This window comes from Salmo trutta, chromosome 4 (genome assembly GCF_901001165.1).
Source record: "Salmo trutta chromosome 4, fSalTru1.1, whole genome shotgun sequence".
Classification (NCBI taxonomy): Eukaryota; Metazoa; Chordata; class Actinopteri; order Salmoniformes; family Salmonidae; genus Salmo; species Salmo trutta.
Window position 1 is genome coordinate 39,015,457 of NC_042960.1, and position 16,631 is coordinate 39,032,087.

General features: G+C 42.8%; 1 protein-coding gene across 4 annotated transcripts in view; it reads left to right on the forward strand.

Moving 5' to 3' along the window:
* The window catches only part of LOC115192334 (ecotropic viral integration site 5 protein homolog), a 100,245-nt gene that overhangs the window by 83,091 nt on the left and 523 nt on the right, over positions 1 to 16,631 (forward strand). For all 4 annotated transcript variants that reach the window (XM_029750706.1, XM_029750708.1, XM_029750707.1 and 1 more), the window contains 2 exons: positions 10,619 to 10,714; positions 14,333 to 16,631. The exon at positions 14,333 to 16,631 is cut by the window's right edge and continues 523 nt beyond it. In XM_029750706.1, coding sequence (XP_029606566.1) covers positions 10,619 to 10,714; positions 14,333 to 14,641 — 405 coding nt within the window. In that variant the 3' untranslated portion in view covers positions 14,642 to 16,631. The remainder of the gene's footprint in view (positions 1 to 10,618; positions 10,715 to 14,332) is intronic.

The window sequence follows — 16,631 nt, forward strand, 5'->3', positions numbered from 1 at the left end:
CCACTGCCTGTCACCAAGGGTGTACCCCAAGGCTCGATCCTAGGCCTCACTCTCTACTCAATTTACATCAACAACAGCTCAGGCAGTAGGAAGCGCTCTCATCCATTTATATGCAGATGATAGTCTTATACTCAACTGGCCCCTCCCCGTATTTTGTGTTAAATGCTCTACAACAAAGCTTTTTTAGTGTCCAACAAGCTTTCTCTGCCCTTAACCTTGTTCTGAACACTTCCAAAACAAAGGTCATGTCGTTTGGTAAGAAGAATGCCCCTCTCCCCGCAGGTGTGATTACTACCTTTTGAGGGTTTAGAGCTTGAGGTAGTCACCTCATACAAGTACTGGCTAGACAGTACACTGTCCTTCTCTCAGCACATATCAAAGCTGCAGGCTTAAGTTAAATCTAGACTTGACTTCCTCTATCGTAATCGCTCCTCTTTCATCCCAGTTGCCTAACTAACCCTGATTCAGATGACCATCCTACCCATGCTAGATTATGGAAACTTTATTTATAGATCAGCATGTAAGAGTGCTCTCGAGTGGCTTAATGTTCTTTACCATTCGGCCATCAGATTTGCACCAATGCTCCTTATAGGACACATCACTACACTCTATACTCTTCTGTAAACTGGTCATCTCTGTATACCCGTCGCAAGACCCACTGGTTGTTCCTTATTTATAAAATCCTTTTAGGCCTTACTCCCCCGTATCTGACATATCTACTGCAGCCCTCATCCTCCACATACAACACCCGTTCTGCCAGTCACATTCTGTTAAAGGTACCCAAAGCGCACACATCCCTGGGTCGCTCGTCTTTTCAGTTCGCTGCAGCTAGAGACTGGAACGAGCTGCAACAAATACTCAAACTGGACAGTAAACTGGACAGTTTTATCTCAATCTCTTCATTCGAAGACTCAATCATGGACTCTCTTACTGACAGTTGTGGCTACTTTGCGTGATGTATTGTTGTCTCTACCTTCTTGCCCTTTGTGCTGTTGTCTGTGCCCAACAATGTTTGTACCCTGTTTTGTTTTGCTGCCATGTGGTGTTGCGGCTATGTTTTCATGTTGTGTTGCTACCATGCTGTGTTGTCGTCTTAGGTCTCTCTTTATGTAGGGTTGTGTTGTCTCTCTTGTCGTGATGTGTGTTTTGTCCTATGTTTTTATTAAAATGTATTTTTAATCCCAGCCCCTGTCCCCACAGAAGGCCTTTTGGTAGGCCATCATTGTAAATAAGAATTTGTTCTTAACCTCTCTGGGACATGTGGGATGCTAGCGACAGCCAGTGACATAGCAGTGCGGCTAATTCAAAACAACAAAGATCTCATAATTCAAATTTCTCAAACATACAAGTATTATACACCATAACTGTTGTAAATTGTATCAACGTTTATGATGAGTATTTTTGTAAATTGATGTGCTCATTCACCGGGAGTTTTGGAGGCAATACATTTTCTGAACATCACTCGTCAATGTAAAATGGGGTTTATGGATATAAATAATAACTTTATCGAACAAAACACACATGTATTGTGTAACATTGAGTCCTGGGAGTGTCATCTGATGATCATCATCAAAGGTTAGTGATTCATTTTAGCTGTATTTCTGGTTTTTGTGACGCCTCTCCTTGCTTGGAAAATGGCTGTGTGGTTTTTCTTGTTTAGGCGCTGTCCTAACATAATCTAATGTTATGCTTTCGCCATAAAGCCTTTTTGAAATCGGACACTGTGGTTGAATTAAGGAGAATCTTATCTTTAAAATGGTGTATAATACTTGTATGTTTGAGAAATTTGAATTATGAGATTTTTGTTTTGAATTTGCTGCCCTGCCATTTCACTGGCTGTTGATAGTGTGTACCGCGGGTGGGACGCTAGCATCCCACATGTTCCAGAGAGGTTTTAAGCACACTATGTTTGTCTGTTGTTGTGACTTCGATGAAGATCAGATCAAATTCACATACTTTTTCTTGCCACAGTATTTTACATTTTATTCATTTAGCAGATACTTTCATCCAAAGTGGTTACTGGAGTAACTAGGCCACCTGCTGCCCCGCTACCATCTAGAAGGCGGAGACAGTACTGGTGCATCAAAGCTGGGACCTTGAGACTGGAAAAACAGCTTCCATCTCCAGGCCATCAGACTGTTAAATACTCACCACTAGCCACCGTCCAGTACCCTGCCCTGAACTTTAGTCACTGTTACTAGCCGGCTACCACCCGGTACTCAACCCTGCACCTTAGAGACTGCTGCCCTCTGTACAGTACATAGTCATTGAACACTGATCACTTTAATAATGTTTACATTTACCCACTTCCTATTTATATACTGTATTCTTGTCAAGGCTCATCCTTTAACTGCTGAACACACCTTAATATACTGTCAGTAACGTCTATACACAACATGATATACACTGAGTATACCAAACATTAAGAACATAGTATTGAGTTGCACCACCCCCCCCCCCCCCCCCCCCCCCCTTTGGCCTTAGAACAGCCTCAATTTGTCAGGGCATGGACTCTACAAGATGTTGAAAGCGTGGATGTCCTTTGGGTGGTGGAACATTCTTGATACACACTGGAAACTGTTGAGCATGAAAAACCTAGCAACGTTGCAGTTCTTGACACAAACCAGTGTGCTTGGCACCTACAACCATAACCTGTTCAAAGGCACTTAAATCTTTTGTCTTGACCATTTACCCTCTGAATGGCACACAAACACAATCCATGTCTCAATGCTTAAAAATCCTTCTTTAATATGTCTCCCCTTCATCTACACTGTTTGAAGTGGATTTAACAAGTGACATCAATAAGGGATCATAGACTGACCAGGTCTAAGTTATGTCATGGAAAGAGCATGTGTTCTTAATGTTTTGTATACTCAGTGTACATATACGGTGTGGTCGTCTGCTGCTATAGCAAGCTGGCTACATCCTATGATTAGCTAGCAAGGTAGTCTCCAAGTGCCTGCCCTATATTGACCTTAAATGCCAATGGGCTACAGTTAGCTGTTGTTAGCAAGGTATCTAGCAAATGTAAGCTATGCACAGCTTCCTCTGACATGCTACATCACATTACACGTTAGCTTGTTGTATTTAACTAGCTACAGTATCATTCCCCTTTCATCTGTGGTATCATAGCTAACCTGGCTCGCCAACATCAAATAATGTTTTATAACCAAAAGTATCTACTAGCTAGCTAGTACCAGTTATCAATTTATCGAACATACTCACCAGAACGAGTGGTTTGACAGTTGACCGGCAGCAGAGGTGTCGGATGTAATCCATTCCTCACCATCTGGCAATATTGTTGAAATGCATTGGAAGATACGTTTTATCTAGCTGTGTCCAGTCCAGGTGGTGCTTGTACAAGCAGACCATCTATGGGAGGAAGGATGTCAGCGTTGCGCTGCAGCTGAAACCTGGTCCCGACTTAGTCCGAACGCTCGTGGGCGACAACACCAGGCTCCAGAGCATCGAAGCTGTAAAACAAAAATGCATAAATTACAACTTTGCACAACATCAAGTCACCTCCCAAGTTTAGATAAGAAGAATAACCTCATACAATGCAATGAAATTCACCTGCTTGATCGGTGGCAGCGGCCTGGAGTCAGGTGTTGTTGAATGCCATAGCTTTCCACCAGCACCGTACCATCCTCCAGTCCAACCAGCTGTGGGATGTGAGATCAATAAAAGTAGTGCCAACCATGTTGGAGGTCAATTAAATAATCAAAATGTGTTGTTTATGCTTTACATACCAAGTGTTGTCATCGATTCCTTGTAGAGATGCCACACTGCTGCTTTTCCACCAAAGTATTTGTGTCCTGGGTGGCGTCCTGGTAATACTATTGCATTATCCTCTGCTTAGTTGTTGAAGTTCACAACTCGCTGCAAATCATCATGCTTCATGTGTAACCTTCTGCTTGCTTGGGCCAGCTCCCTTTTTGATGGGAGGCATTAGACCATTCTCCTTGTATGACTGGTGGAGGAGAGTCAGGCGTGTTGTACTGATGCTGAAAGTTACATTCCAGATACAAATATTTTAGCATTATTATACAATGGATGCTAAATGGCATTCTGAGAACATCACTACACAGTTCATACATGTAATATTAGCTAGCTAGCTGGCCATCTAACTTCAGCTGGATAGCTAACAGCAAGCTTTAACTAGCAATACAAACCAATTTGGCATAGCTAGCTAAAGTTAACCAAATAGGTTCAATGTCAGTTAATTAGCTAGCTAACATTAGGCAATAACTAGCAATGCGAGATGGCATTCTGAGAACATCCCTGACTGATGTAAGTTAATGTTAGCTAGCAAGCCAGCCATCTAACCTCAGCTAACAGCAAGCTTTAACTTGCTCTTTTGTTTAGACGTGTAACGCTAGCTAGCTAAAAGATTAACTAAAATCCCAATCCATAGAGTAACGTTACTAGCAATACAAACCGATTTTCATTGCTAGCTAAAGTTAAGCCAAATAGGTTACATGTTAGCTAGCAAGCCAGCCATCTAACGTCAGCTGGTTAGCTAACAACAATCTTTAACTAGCAATACAAACCGATTTGTCATAGCTAGCTAAAGTTAACCAAATAGGTTCAATGTAAGAATATTCCTGGAAATGTTGGGTAGATGCAACATAAGACAAAAAATGTGAAAGGATTGCGTGAGAGGACTAACTAGTGGCCACAAACCTCTCCAAAGTGTGCGCAGTTCCTAAGTAATTTCAATGCAACTCAATGACTCAAAGTAGAGTCTTCAACTATAAGGTGCTTTTTTGAGCTATCCTAGCTATGCCGTTGAGGAACTAGGACAAGCACACTTTTGTTTGGAATACAACCCTGCATCCCCGCCATCACACAATTATTGTTTACACCATAGAAAAAACTGTCCATCTATAAATCGCTATCTGGTTCTAGTGGGCATCATTTGAAAGCTAGTTCTATTGCCAACATGACTAGCTAAGTTGTAAAATACTATCTTTGTGATAGGCTTTCACAAGGCAATTCGGATAATAATTTTGGTGCGCATAGAAAAGTAATGAGTGCATTCAGGTGTGCGTTCCGCAGCTATATTTCTTCACAATAAACAAACGTTCATTCTGTCCATAACAACCCAGGGTATGACGCCATGTCATCTTGTAACTGTACATCAAACATAGTGATAATAAATATTGACTTTGTATAATGGCATGAGTTTTATGATATGTAAATGTGAAGTCCCCATTTGGACTCAAGGGTGTTTGGCTTGCTTTAATTACATCAAAACTGTATTTATTATAATCCTCAACATCACATCTTTCCCTCAATCAGGCAACAAAACATTTAGCGAAAGTTGCCAAATTAGCGGGAGGGGTGGGGGGAAACTTTTTGTTGCGTGCGGTGCTCAAGTTCAGAACGGCTGTCAGTCAAAACCCAAATCAAATTGTATTGGTCACATACACATATTTAGCTGATGTTATTACGGGTGTAGCGAAATGGTTGTGTTCCTAGCTCTAACATTGCAGTAGTGTGTAACAATTCACAACAATACACACATCTAAAAGTAAAAGAATATAATTAAGAAATATATAAATATTATGACGAGCAATTGACTAAAATACAGGAGAATACAGTATATACATATTACATTTGTAAAACAGTATGTGAAGTGACCAGTGATTCCATGTCTATGTGCATAGGCCAGCAGTCTTATGGCCTTGAGATAGAAACTGTTTTTCAGTCTCTCATCCCAGCTTTGATGCACCTGTATGGACCTCTCCTTCTGGATTATAGCGGGGTGAACAGGCCGTGGCTCGGGTGGTTGATGTCCTTGATGGTCTTTTTGGCCTTCAAGTGACATTGGGTGCTGTACAGTAGTTGTCCTGGAGGGTAGGCAGTGTGCCCCCGGTGATGCGTTGGGCAGACCGCACCACGCTCTGGAGAGTCCTGCAGTTGCGAGCGGTGCAGTTGCCGTACCCGGCGAGTAATACAGCCCAACAGGATGCTCTCAGCTGTACATCTGTAAAAGTTTTTGAGGGTCTTATGGGCCAATCCAAAATTGTTCAGCCTCCTGAGGTTGAAGAGGTTGCTGTTGCACCTTCTTCACCACACTGTCTTTGTGGGTGGACCGTTTCAGATTGTCAGTGATGTGTACGCCGAGGAACTTGAAGCTTTTCACCTTCTCCACTGTGGTCCCGTCGATGTGAATAGGGCAATGCTCTCTCTGTTGTCTCCTGAAGTCCACGATCAGCTCCTTCGTTTTGTTGAGAGAGAGGTTATTTTCCTGGCACCATTCCGCCAGGGCCATCACCTCCCAGTAGGCTGTCTCGTCATTGTTGGTAATCAGGCCTAATATTGTTCGTCATCTGCAAACTTGATGATTGAGTTGGAGGCGTGCGTGGCCACGCAGTCATGGGTGAACAGCGAGTACAGAAGGGGGCTGAGCACACACCCTTGTGTGGACCATGTGTTGAGGATCAGTGAAGTGGAGGTGTTGTTTCCTACCTTCACCCCCTACCTCCACCACCCGCCCGTCAGGAAGTCCAGAACTCAGTTGCACAGGGCGGGGTTCAAACCCAGGGCCCCGAGCTTAATGATGAGCTTGAAGGGTACCCATACAGCACTGTGAAGCGCAGAGCCTGAGCTCTGACGTCATTTATAGCATGTTCCTGTAAAGCCACTGCATTCCAATTTAGGTGCTAATCAGTGCCCAAATGTGCAATTTTCACCTCGTATACGGGCAAGAGTGTAAATGGTTATTTAGTGTCAAATTACTTTTTTTTAAACCAACATCCCCTCCATATTTACACACACACACACAGACACACACAGTGTGGTCTGAGGTTTTGTTACTAGGTTCTTCAACAACAACACTGCATCAACACCAGCGTTCACCACTACCGAGTACCGCCCCCTCACTCTCGTGGGTCATGCAATGAAAACATTATTTGCAACTTATGATCATGTCAATCTCCATTATACTGAGTTTCTTTTTGATTTAGCTGTCTTCGAATATGTGCATGGAAGCTAATGGTTACTGCAGTTGGTAGTTGCCAAACAGACGTTTACCAGCTCTTGAAGGTTTTAAATAACCACTTTGTGTTAATCAGAGCCCATGCCATGTGGTGCCAGTGGTGAGCTCTTGGTCTGTGGTTTGAGAACCTGGTTGCAGCTCTAAAGGTTGTGGGTAGATGCCCCGTCTTACCTTTGCCTTCAGTCGCTCTGGTTGTAGGCCCAGGAGAACGAGTGCAAGAAAGCAATGACTGATAAATTGTTGTCCACTGCATTTAACACCTCACGTAAAAGCCACATAAAATGTGTCTGATGGCATGCTATAAAATGAGAGGTTTGGGCTTTGTGAAAAGACTGTGATCATGAGCCGAGCTACAGAACAAGGCACTTTTTCCTTCCAAAAAGTGAAGAAAGCAGGTCCTATGAACTTAAATAGTAATTGTTTGGTGTGTTAAACCAATAACTAATTGGAGGGTGGTTCACACACAAAAGTAGAAAACTTCAGATATTCCTTTGTGGTTTTTTAAATCTGTTTTTTTTCCCTCTCCAAATAGTAATGCATGATGTGTAGCTTTAGTGAACTCATCCAATGAGTGCCGCCTCACTTCTGCCCACTATACCTTGCTGTTTTTCCCCTCACCATTGTCGTACTCTTACCTTGAAAAAGCCCCCGCGGTTCTCTACCTATCTGATCTTCCTCTAACCAACACTTCACTATGTCCCACCTACACTACGGCCCGCTGATGGAAAGTATTCACAACACGCCAGTGATAACAGCATTTATTTATGGTATTTTATCTTGATAGAATTTCACAATTGTAGGTTTGCGAGGAACTTCCGGTACTAAACTACCATAAATATATATGTATCAAGAGGTAAAGCGCTTAGTCAATGAAACTTAATGTATAGTAAAATGGACATCAGGGTTTTTACATTGCTGTTGCAGTATAAATGTAGCTGTATGTATATGTGATCCATGGTAATACCACAGCTCGGCTATCTTCTTGTCAAGAGAAGAAACCACTTCCTATTGTGAGTCGAAGACACTCTGACAGCTTGAACCAAAGGTGACATGTTGGAAGCCTGTCTATGATTTGTACTTCTGCATGCATGATATGCTCACAGATTTCCATGTATATTTAACAGAGGGGCTTTTGTAATTTCAGTGGTTATTAGAGGTTCCTCATAGTGTTTTCGGACTGCTCTCTTGGTAATTGCGTCTGCAGTTATCTGTAAATACATGGTGGTTTGCATTTACCAAAAAAATGATGTGTTATTTGTCATCATTGCTATTGTGTGTGAGGAAACTGGTCAAAAAGTCACATTTCCTGTCATAGTATCTATGCTTGTTTGTTTTTAACCCTAATAGCGTTAGTGCAACTATTGTTATTTGGATGGGACATGTGACACAAGATTGTCGAGAGCATGACACCGAACACAGAAGAGCACTCACTTGGCTCACAGCTAGTTTGACATTGGGCGCAAGCAACTATTGTTAATTGGAAAAAGTCACGAAGTGGCCCTGTTATGGACATAACGTCTCACAAGATTGTACAGAATCAATCTAACGCTCCTCTACCACAGCCATATACAGTGCCTTCAGAAAGTATTCATACACTTTGACTTATTCCACATTTTGTTGTCTTACAGCTGGAATTCAAAATGTATAAAAATACATTCAAAATGTATTGAAAATGAAATACAGAAATATATGTCATTTACATAAGTATTCACACCCCTGATTCAATACATGTTAGAATCACCTTTGGTAGCGATTACAGCTGTGAGTCTTCTTGGGTTAGTCTCTAAGAGCTTTGCACACCTGGATTGTGCAATATTTGCCCATTTTATATTTTTCAAGCTTTATCAAATTGGTTGTTGGTCATTGCTAGACAACCATTTTCAGGTCTTGCCATATATTTTCAAGCAAATGAAAGTCTAAACTGTAACTCGGCCACTCAGGAACATTCACTGTCTTCTTGGTAAGCTACTCCAGTGTAGATTTGGCCTTGTGTTTTAGGTTATTGCTGAAAGGTGAATATCTGAAAGCTGAATTTCTCCTAGTTTCTGATGGAAAGGTTTTCCTCTAAGATTTTGCCTGTGCTTGGCTCCATTACATATACTTTTTTTATCCTTAAGAATTCCCCAGTCCTTAACGATTACAAGCATAGCCATAACATGATGCAGCCACCACTATTCTTGAAAATATGGAGAGTGGTACTCTGTGTTGTGTTGGATTTGAACATTTCAGCTTATAATTTGAAATTATTTTGTAAACATTTCTGGAAAACAATTCCACTTTGACATTATGGGGTATTGTGTGTAGACTAGAGACGACAAAAACATTCTCAATTTAATCCACTTTAAAAAATCAGTCTGTAACAACAAAATGTGGAGAAAGTCCAGGGGTGTGAATACTTTCTGAAGGCACTGTAAACCTAGATTGAATGTCGAGAGGACATAAAAACAACGTCACTAGCCAACAGCCGTAGGACAACAACCACCTACGGGGGAGGGGGGAGGTGTTGTGTAGACCTGAAGGGATGCAATCAGGCGAGTCATGTCTGTGTCCCAAATGGCACCCTATTCCCCATACATGGCTGCCCATAGTCTCTGGTCAAATGTAGTGCTGTATATAGGGAATGGGATACCATTTGGGATGCACGCCACGACTTAAGACATTTGACGTCCCTGGCCACAGTCCCTAACCCCCTGGCCACAACTTGGCACCTGGTGATTCACACAGCTGAGTACGAGGAAGTCTTATTAACTGCCTCTCCCTTATCACTAGCTAGCTCTGTCAGGAGAGAGGGAGGGAGGAGGGGGGGGAAAACCTCAAGAAAAACACAGATCCCAGGAAGAACAGCTGCTTGCTTAGATCTCACATTGTCAGCAGCTTATCAGGGTCCTAGGCCTACACCCTCAACCTCTCAACCCTAACCTGACTACAGGAATCGAGAACGTTGTATACATTTTGAGGTGTTGGGTCAGACAGAGGTGGTTCTCACCTCACTACCTCACCCACCCCACCCTTGCGTTTTACATCTTCCCCATTTTCCCCCTCCCCTGTTCCCACGTTGCAGGTTGTGGTTAGCCTGAGCCTGTGACGATGTCTCGCTCTCGCTCTCTCTCTCTGCTTATAAACTATCCCAGGCTTTAGACGGGAGTAATTTTAGGTTTATAATGGGGGATGTGTGTATGTCTCCTACTGCTGCAGCTGTCTGCGCTGAGGAAGGTAAACAGCACGTGTCATGTTTGACTGTTACTAGGCTCATCCCCAGGGCCCAAAGAGGAAAACGATACCAACGACTATATCTACCTTGTTAGTTTAGCTAGGCCCCCCCCTCCATCTTTTACTAAGTCAACAGCCTCTCTGTACATATCTTCAAGGATGCTTCTGTTATGCAAGTTTTCCAATGATATAGCTCTAGTGTCTCTTGTCTGGTGGTGGTAGTTGTCTCCCTCCCTCCCTCCCAACCCAACCTGCTTATCAAGTTGCCCTTGTAACAGTTCAAGGTTTCCAACATTTAAAGCGTCCACAGTGTCACAAACTTATTATCGCTTCTCCAGTGGTCTTATGCTTAGAGGAACAATGATAAGTTGTGCTTTGAGACATGTTTTCTGTTTGTTTCTACAGAAAGAAGAAGGGAAGGTCCAGGGCCAGCTGAACAACACAGACTCCAGTCAGTACATCCGAGACCTGAAGGACCAGATAGCTGAGCTCAAACATGAGGTGAGCAGTTACAACAGGGGAATACTGAACCAGGGGAATAACAAACACCGCTTATACCTGTTGTTTTCAGAGACGATTTTGTTAGCTATATTTCCCATGTGTTTTTGCTCAGATTTGTCTATTTTGAAGCCAACTGTAGAAGTGTAAACTACGCCCATAAGCTTCCTGCGCTGAGGGTGTTGATGTACCAGCACACACCCCTCTCCTGTAACTCTATTATTTTAACGCTAAAACCCACTCTTCACCATACTGAGAGCAGTATAGGACCCAGATTGAACGGAATGGAGTCTCATAAACTACTTGTGCTTCTCTGTGTACACCACAGCTGGCTATTCTCATTTGAATAGCTAGATCAAGGATTTGAAGGTTATGAATTTCATCACATAAATAGACATCTACAAGATCAGCTACAGGTTTTACTTTGACACAATCACTTCAGCAGAGTGGGCCATCTTTGATCAGAATAGTGTCCTTCATATAATACAAAGACCTGATCAGGCCTGAATGTAGAATTCTCTTGTAGGATTATATTTGCAGACCCTGATGCACTCTTTTATTCTGTGTAATGTGTGTGCATGGTACTGTAATATGATATTTGGCACATTTTATAAACAACTCTTATATGTGAAAAGAGTTGTAGAACCCCCCCCGAAAGAAAATAACAGAAAGGAGAAGTAGAAGAACAAAGCAACTTGTTTTCTTCCAGCAAATCAATGATTTACCAGGGAGGATGTAGTCAGATTTTTATCTCCTCCTAAAACAAAAAAAATAGGACAACAAAAGGCTGGTAGGCTTGTGGTTGAACTGAGCTGCACTAAATCATGCATTGTGTCGCTCTGGGTCTCCTATCAAGACTGTGCAGCCAGCCAGGCAGTCAGTTAAACAGTCGGTCAAGCAAGCCGAAAAACAGTCAAGGTAGTCAGTCACAGTTAGTCAAACAGTCTGTCAGTCAGTCAGTTAGCCAGGCAAACTGTCGGTCAGGCAGGCGTGGAGGCAAACAGTCAGGCATGTCGGTCAGAGCAGAATCCCCCCCCCACCTCTCCTCTGGGCTGTACTCAGTTGCATCCCAAATTTCACCCTATTCCCTATATAGTGCACTATTTCAAAAGTAGTGCACTATATAGGGAATTGCACTATATAGAGAATAAGATGCCGTTTGAGACACAACCAGGGCTGTTGGTGTGGTCATGGGGTGCTGAAGAATGGTTGGCTGTGAATCATGCTTTCTGAAGTGTTGGTGGTGACAGGTTCTGAGTGACAAGAAATGGCCTCATAGCCATGATCTGGAGGTATAAACCCCTCCCCCATGACCTGAGATATCTAATCCTGGAGATGCTACAGTTGGCAGGAAATACTGACAAGACTACTAAATTTGTTTTTATTTGCACACAGAAGATGAAATATAGTTATAAGAATTTAAAAGACAAAAAAGTAGCAGGGTAGGTAAAATATAGAGACATATACAGTGAGGGGAAAAGTATTTGATCCCCTGCTGATTTTGTACGTTTGCCCACTGACAAAGAAATGATCAGTCTATAATTTTAATGGTAGGTTTATTTGAACAGTGAGACAGAATAACAACAACAAAAAATCCAGAAAAACGCATGTCAAAAATGTTATAAATTGATTTGCATTTTAAATGAGGGAAATAAGTATTTGACCCCGCTGCAAAACATGACTTAGTACTTGGTGGCTAAACCCTTGTTGGCAATCACAGAGGTCAAACATTTCTTGTAGTTGGCCACCAGGTTTGCACACATCTCAGGAGGGATTTTGTCCCACTCCTTTTTGCAGATCTTCTCCAAGTCATTAAGGTTTCAAGGCTGACGTTTGGCAACTCGAACCTTCAGCTCCCTCCACAGATTTTCTATGGGATTAAGGTCTGGAGACTGGCTAGGCCACATGCCAAAGAGCTCCATTTTGGTCTCATCTGACCACAACACTTTCACCCAGTTGTCCTCTGAATCATTCAGATGTTCATTGGCAAACTTCAGGCATGTATATGTGCTTTCTTGAGCAGGGGGACCTTGCGGGCGCTGCAGGATTTCAGTCCTTCACGGCGTAGTGTGTTACCAATTGTTTTCTTGGTGACTATGGTCCCAGCTGCCTTGAGATCATTGACAAGATCCTCCCGTGTAGTTCTGGGCTGATTCCTCACCGTTCTCATGATCATTGCAACTCCACGAGGTGAGATCTTGCATGGAGCCCCAGGCCGAGGGAGATTGACAGTTCTTTTGTGTTTCTTCCATTTGCAAATAATCACACCAACTGTTGTCACCTTCTCACCAAGCTGCTTGGCGATGGTCTTGTAGCCCATTCCAGCCTTGTGTAGGTCTCAATCTTGTCCCTGAAATCCTTGGAGAGCTCTTTGGTCTTGGTCATGGTGGAGAGTTTGGAATCTGATTGATTGTTTGCGTCTGTGGACAGGTGTCTTTTATACAGGTAACAAACTGAGATTAGGAGCACTCCCTTTAAGAGAGTGCTCCTAATCTCAGCTCGTTACCTGTATAAAAGACTCCTGGGAGCCAGAAATCTTTCTGATTTGAGAGGGGGTCAAATACTTATTTCCCTCATTAAAATGCAAATCAATTTGTCAAAAATTTTATATGTGTTTTTCTGGATTTTTGTTGTTATTCTGTCTCTCACTGTTCAAATAAACCTACCATTAAAATTATAGACTGATCATTTCTTTGTCAGTGGGAAAACGTACAAAATCAGCAGGGGATCAAATACTTTTTTCACTCACTGTATATATTCTAGTTATTCAATTTTTGTCAGTGGGTTATTATTAGGCCCAATTTCTGAATTTCTTGGTGACTGCAGAAGAGCAGTAGTGAGACCAAAGGCTCAGTGTAGACAGACCAAGGCAAAGAAGAAGGGGTAAAAGTGTGCCTCCCACAATTTTCTATTTCAATCACACATTCTCATAAGAGTGCTGGGTTTACAGTCAGCCACAGAGAGTTGCGCGAAACCAAAGTTGACTAATCTCTCTCAGGATCAAAAAGACTTCTGAAATGGCTCTTGGCTTTTAGCCCTTAACTTTTATGCACACTTGTGTCAGTCAAACTGTAGTTTGAAATCACTGATCTCTGTCATAAATTAGTAGTTTAAATCCCTGGTATTTGAGGAAAGACACATGTACAAGAACTAAATTGAGTCATTTCTCTAAGTGTGTCTCTCTCCCTACATGTCTGTCTTTGCAAGGCAGGTTGATCCAGGTGACTTCTAGGCAGGGCAGGTGTGGTCCAGAACAACATTTTAACCTGACCTATCTGACCCATCTTTCACTAGTTTCGCAGCCCATACCGAATATATATGATGTGTAATTGTTTTGTGGAAGGGAGGAGCATGATCAGTGAATGAACACACGTCTACCAATGAGTGTGAACGTGGCTCTTGCATGCGTTTAGAAATCCATCTCCTCCCATTGTCGATATTTCAGAACTGATGTTTTCATTAGTGTTGACCTCATTGTCTTGGTTGTTGTTTGTGCATGTGGTTTCCATAAAGAGCAACAACTCAAATGTTCTCAGGGGCTTTTCCCGTGGCGATGTATGGCTCTGTCCCCATTACACTCCACATGCGCCCCTGTTAAACGCCCCTCGTCTGTCTCCACAGATCCGCTGCTTAAAAGGCCAGAGGGCAGGCAGCATGTCCAATCAGCCCAGTTTTGACAGGATCCGCATCGTCAATCACTACATACCAGACGACGAGTCGTACCAATCCTCAGACGAAGACGCAGGCAAGACCCCCTCCCACCTGGACCCTCAGCAGAGCAGCAGCAGCCACACTAGCCTCATCAGGCTGCACCCCTCTCTGGATCTGGATAATAGACTGGGGGATACAGACAGTGAGGGGGATGATGATGGGGAGGGTCTGGTTCTCTCTGTCCCTCCCAACGGCACCCACAAACACACCATCGTGTGACCCGGTAACTGGGTGATGGGCACCATCGCTAGCCACCTGGAGGCTGATCACGGCTGTTCTGATCTAATACGGTGGGGCAGAGGTGGTGTCCATGGTAGCAAGCCACACTCCTCAGGAGCATGACGTCTGTCTATGGGACTCCAACGTAGGGAGCTTCTTGGAATGGAATCTTTGGAAGCTTGGAGTGGAACGTGTCATCAAGTGAAGTCATCGCAGAATCACACCTGTGGTGGAGTTGGTTGTTTTCTTTGTGTTACTCAGTTTGCTTTATTCTTGTTTTGCCAAAACCAGATTGAGGAGGATCATATCAGTGAGTTGCTCTGGTCTGATCACCAAGTGGATGGATCAGAGAAGGACAACATGAAGGCTCTTTAGCTTCCTGAGCTCCACAGAGCCAGACTGACCACCAGGGGAGTGGATGGGGGTTACCCCATCTAGGGTGACCCCAACCAGGCAACCAAACTACGGGCTCTCCCTCAGCCCCACAATACCAACCATGGTACAACAGACACAACACGCAGAGAGACTGTGCAATAGAATGTTTTACGCTTTATGGTGACGATGACACTTCATTCAATCAGTTTTAATTTTTTTATCGCATTTTTAAGTGAACCATCAAAAATGTATAGAGCCATTTTCTGTCTGTCTTTATCATACAGAGGGAATGATGTACTGGAGAGTGATGTCTCTATTGAACATGGCTAAAGAGCCCCAGTATCAAACATCAACTGTGGTTATGTCCCAAATGGCACCCTATTCCCTATAAAGTGCACTACTTTCGGCAGGAACCCTATGGGCCCTGGTCAAAAGTAGTGCACTTTAAAGGGGATAGGGTGCCATTTGGGATACGGATATACAACCTGCCGTATCCGAAGGTCAATGGGAATCCAGTGTCTGTATATATACAGTATATGTAAATAGTTGTTTTTTTGGGACTTGAAAATATGTATCTAATGATTTATTGCATATCTAATGTTTATAATGTATTGTATTTTTAGACTGAAAGTGGCATATCACTCTTAGTGTTGTCAAGACCCATGGATAACTGATTGCCAGACATTTCTTCCACAAACATGGGCTGCGTTCCGATTCTCTACCCTTCTCCAGAAGTGAGCACTCGTTCACCTTCCCTCATACTTTTAAATGCATTGGATTGGTGCAAGCATGACTGAAGGGAGTTTCCAGCATTATTCCTTGCACCAATGCATTTCTTTTAAATCCATGCGGGGGAATGTGCGAGTCCACACTCCACGAGGAGGGTAGAGAATGGGAATGTAGCCCATCTCAGTGTACTGTATATGTTTTCTTATCTCATACTTATCTTCTCTGGCAGGATGATTTTCCCTTTGGAGGAAGGACTGATGTAGGATCATTGTGTAATTTCATAGATTAGAATACATTTCAGCATGCTGGTTAATGAAAGCATGTACCTAATTTAAGTGAACCAACCATCCCAGATTTAGAGGGCTGATTTTAAAGTACGGCTCTTTCTAAGGTGGGCATCCTAGTCTGTTAATAAAATACAAACATTACGGCACATAATGAAAAGTATGAGGACAGATATCTGTGATCTGAATCTTGTATGAACACCAATAACATTAAACAGAGGTATTGCTATGCTCTTTTGCACTAAATGAATGGCAGTCCAAGCCAAGGGAACATAATATACTGCATTCTGGAAATAAAGTTAACATGAGTGAACAACACTTCTATCTGAAAATACTAAGAAGATAATTCTAAATGTTAGTCAAATGGTAAATTATTCCCTATACAGTGCATGACTTCTGACCAGATCCCTGGATGAAAGTAGTGCACAATGTAGGGAATAGGTTGCCATTTGGGACGCATCCTAAGACATGTTTTGTTTCCTATGTGAACGAAGCAAAATGCATTGTGTCAAGTGTTACCAAAGTGTAGGAGCCGTTGTATAGGCCTGGTACCAAGTCATATCCTATAACCCCTGTGGTCATTGTGATGCCTTGGAATGACC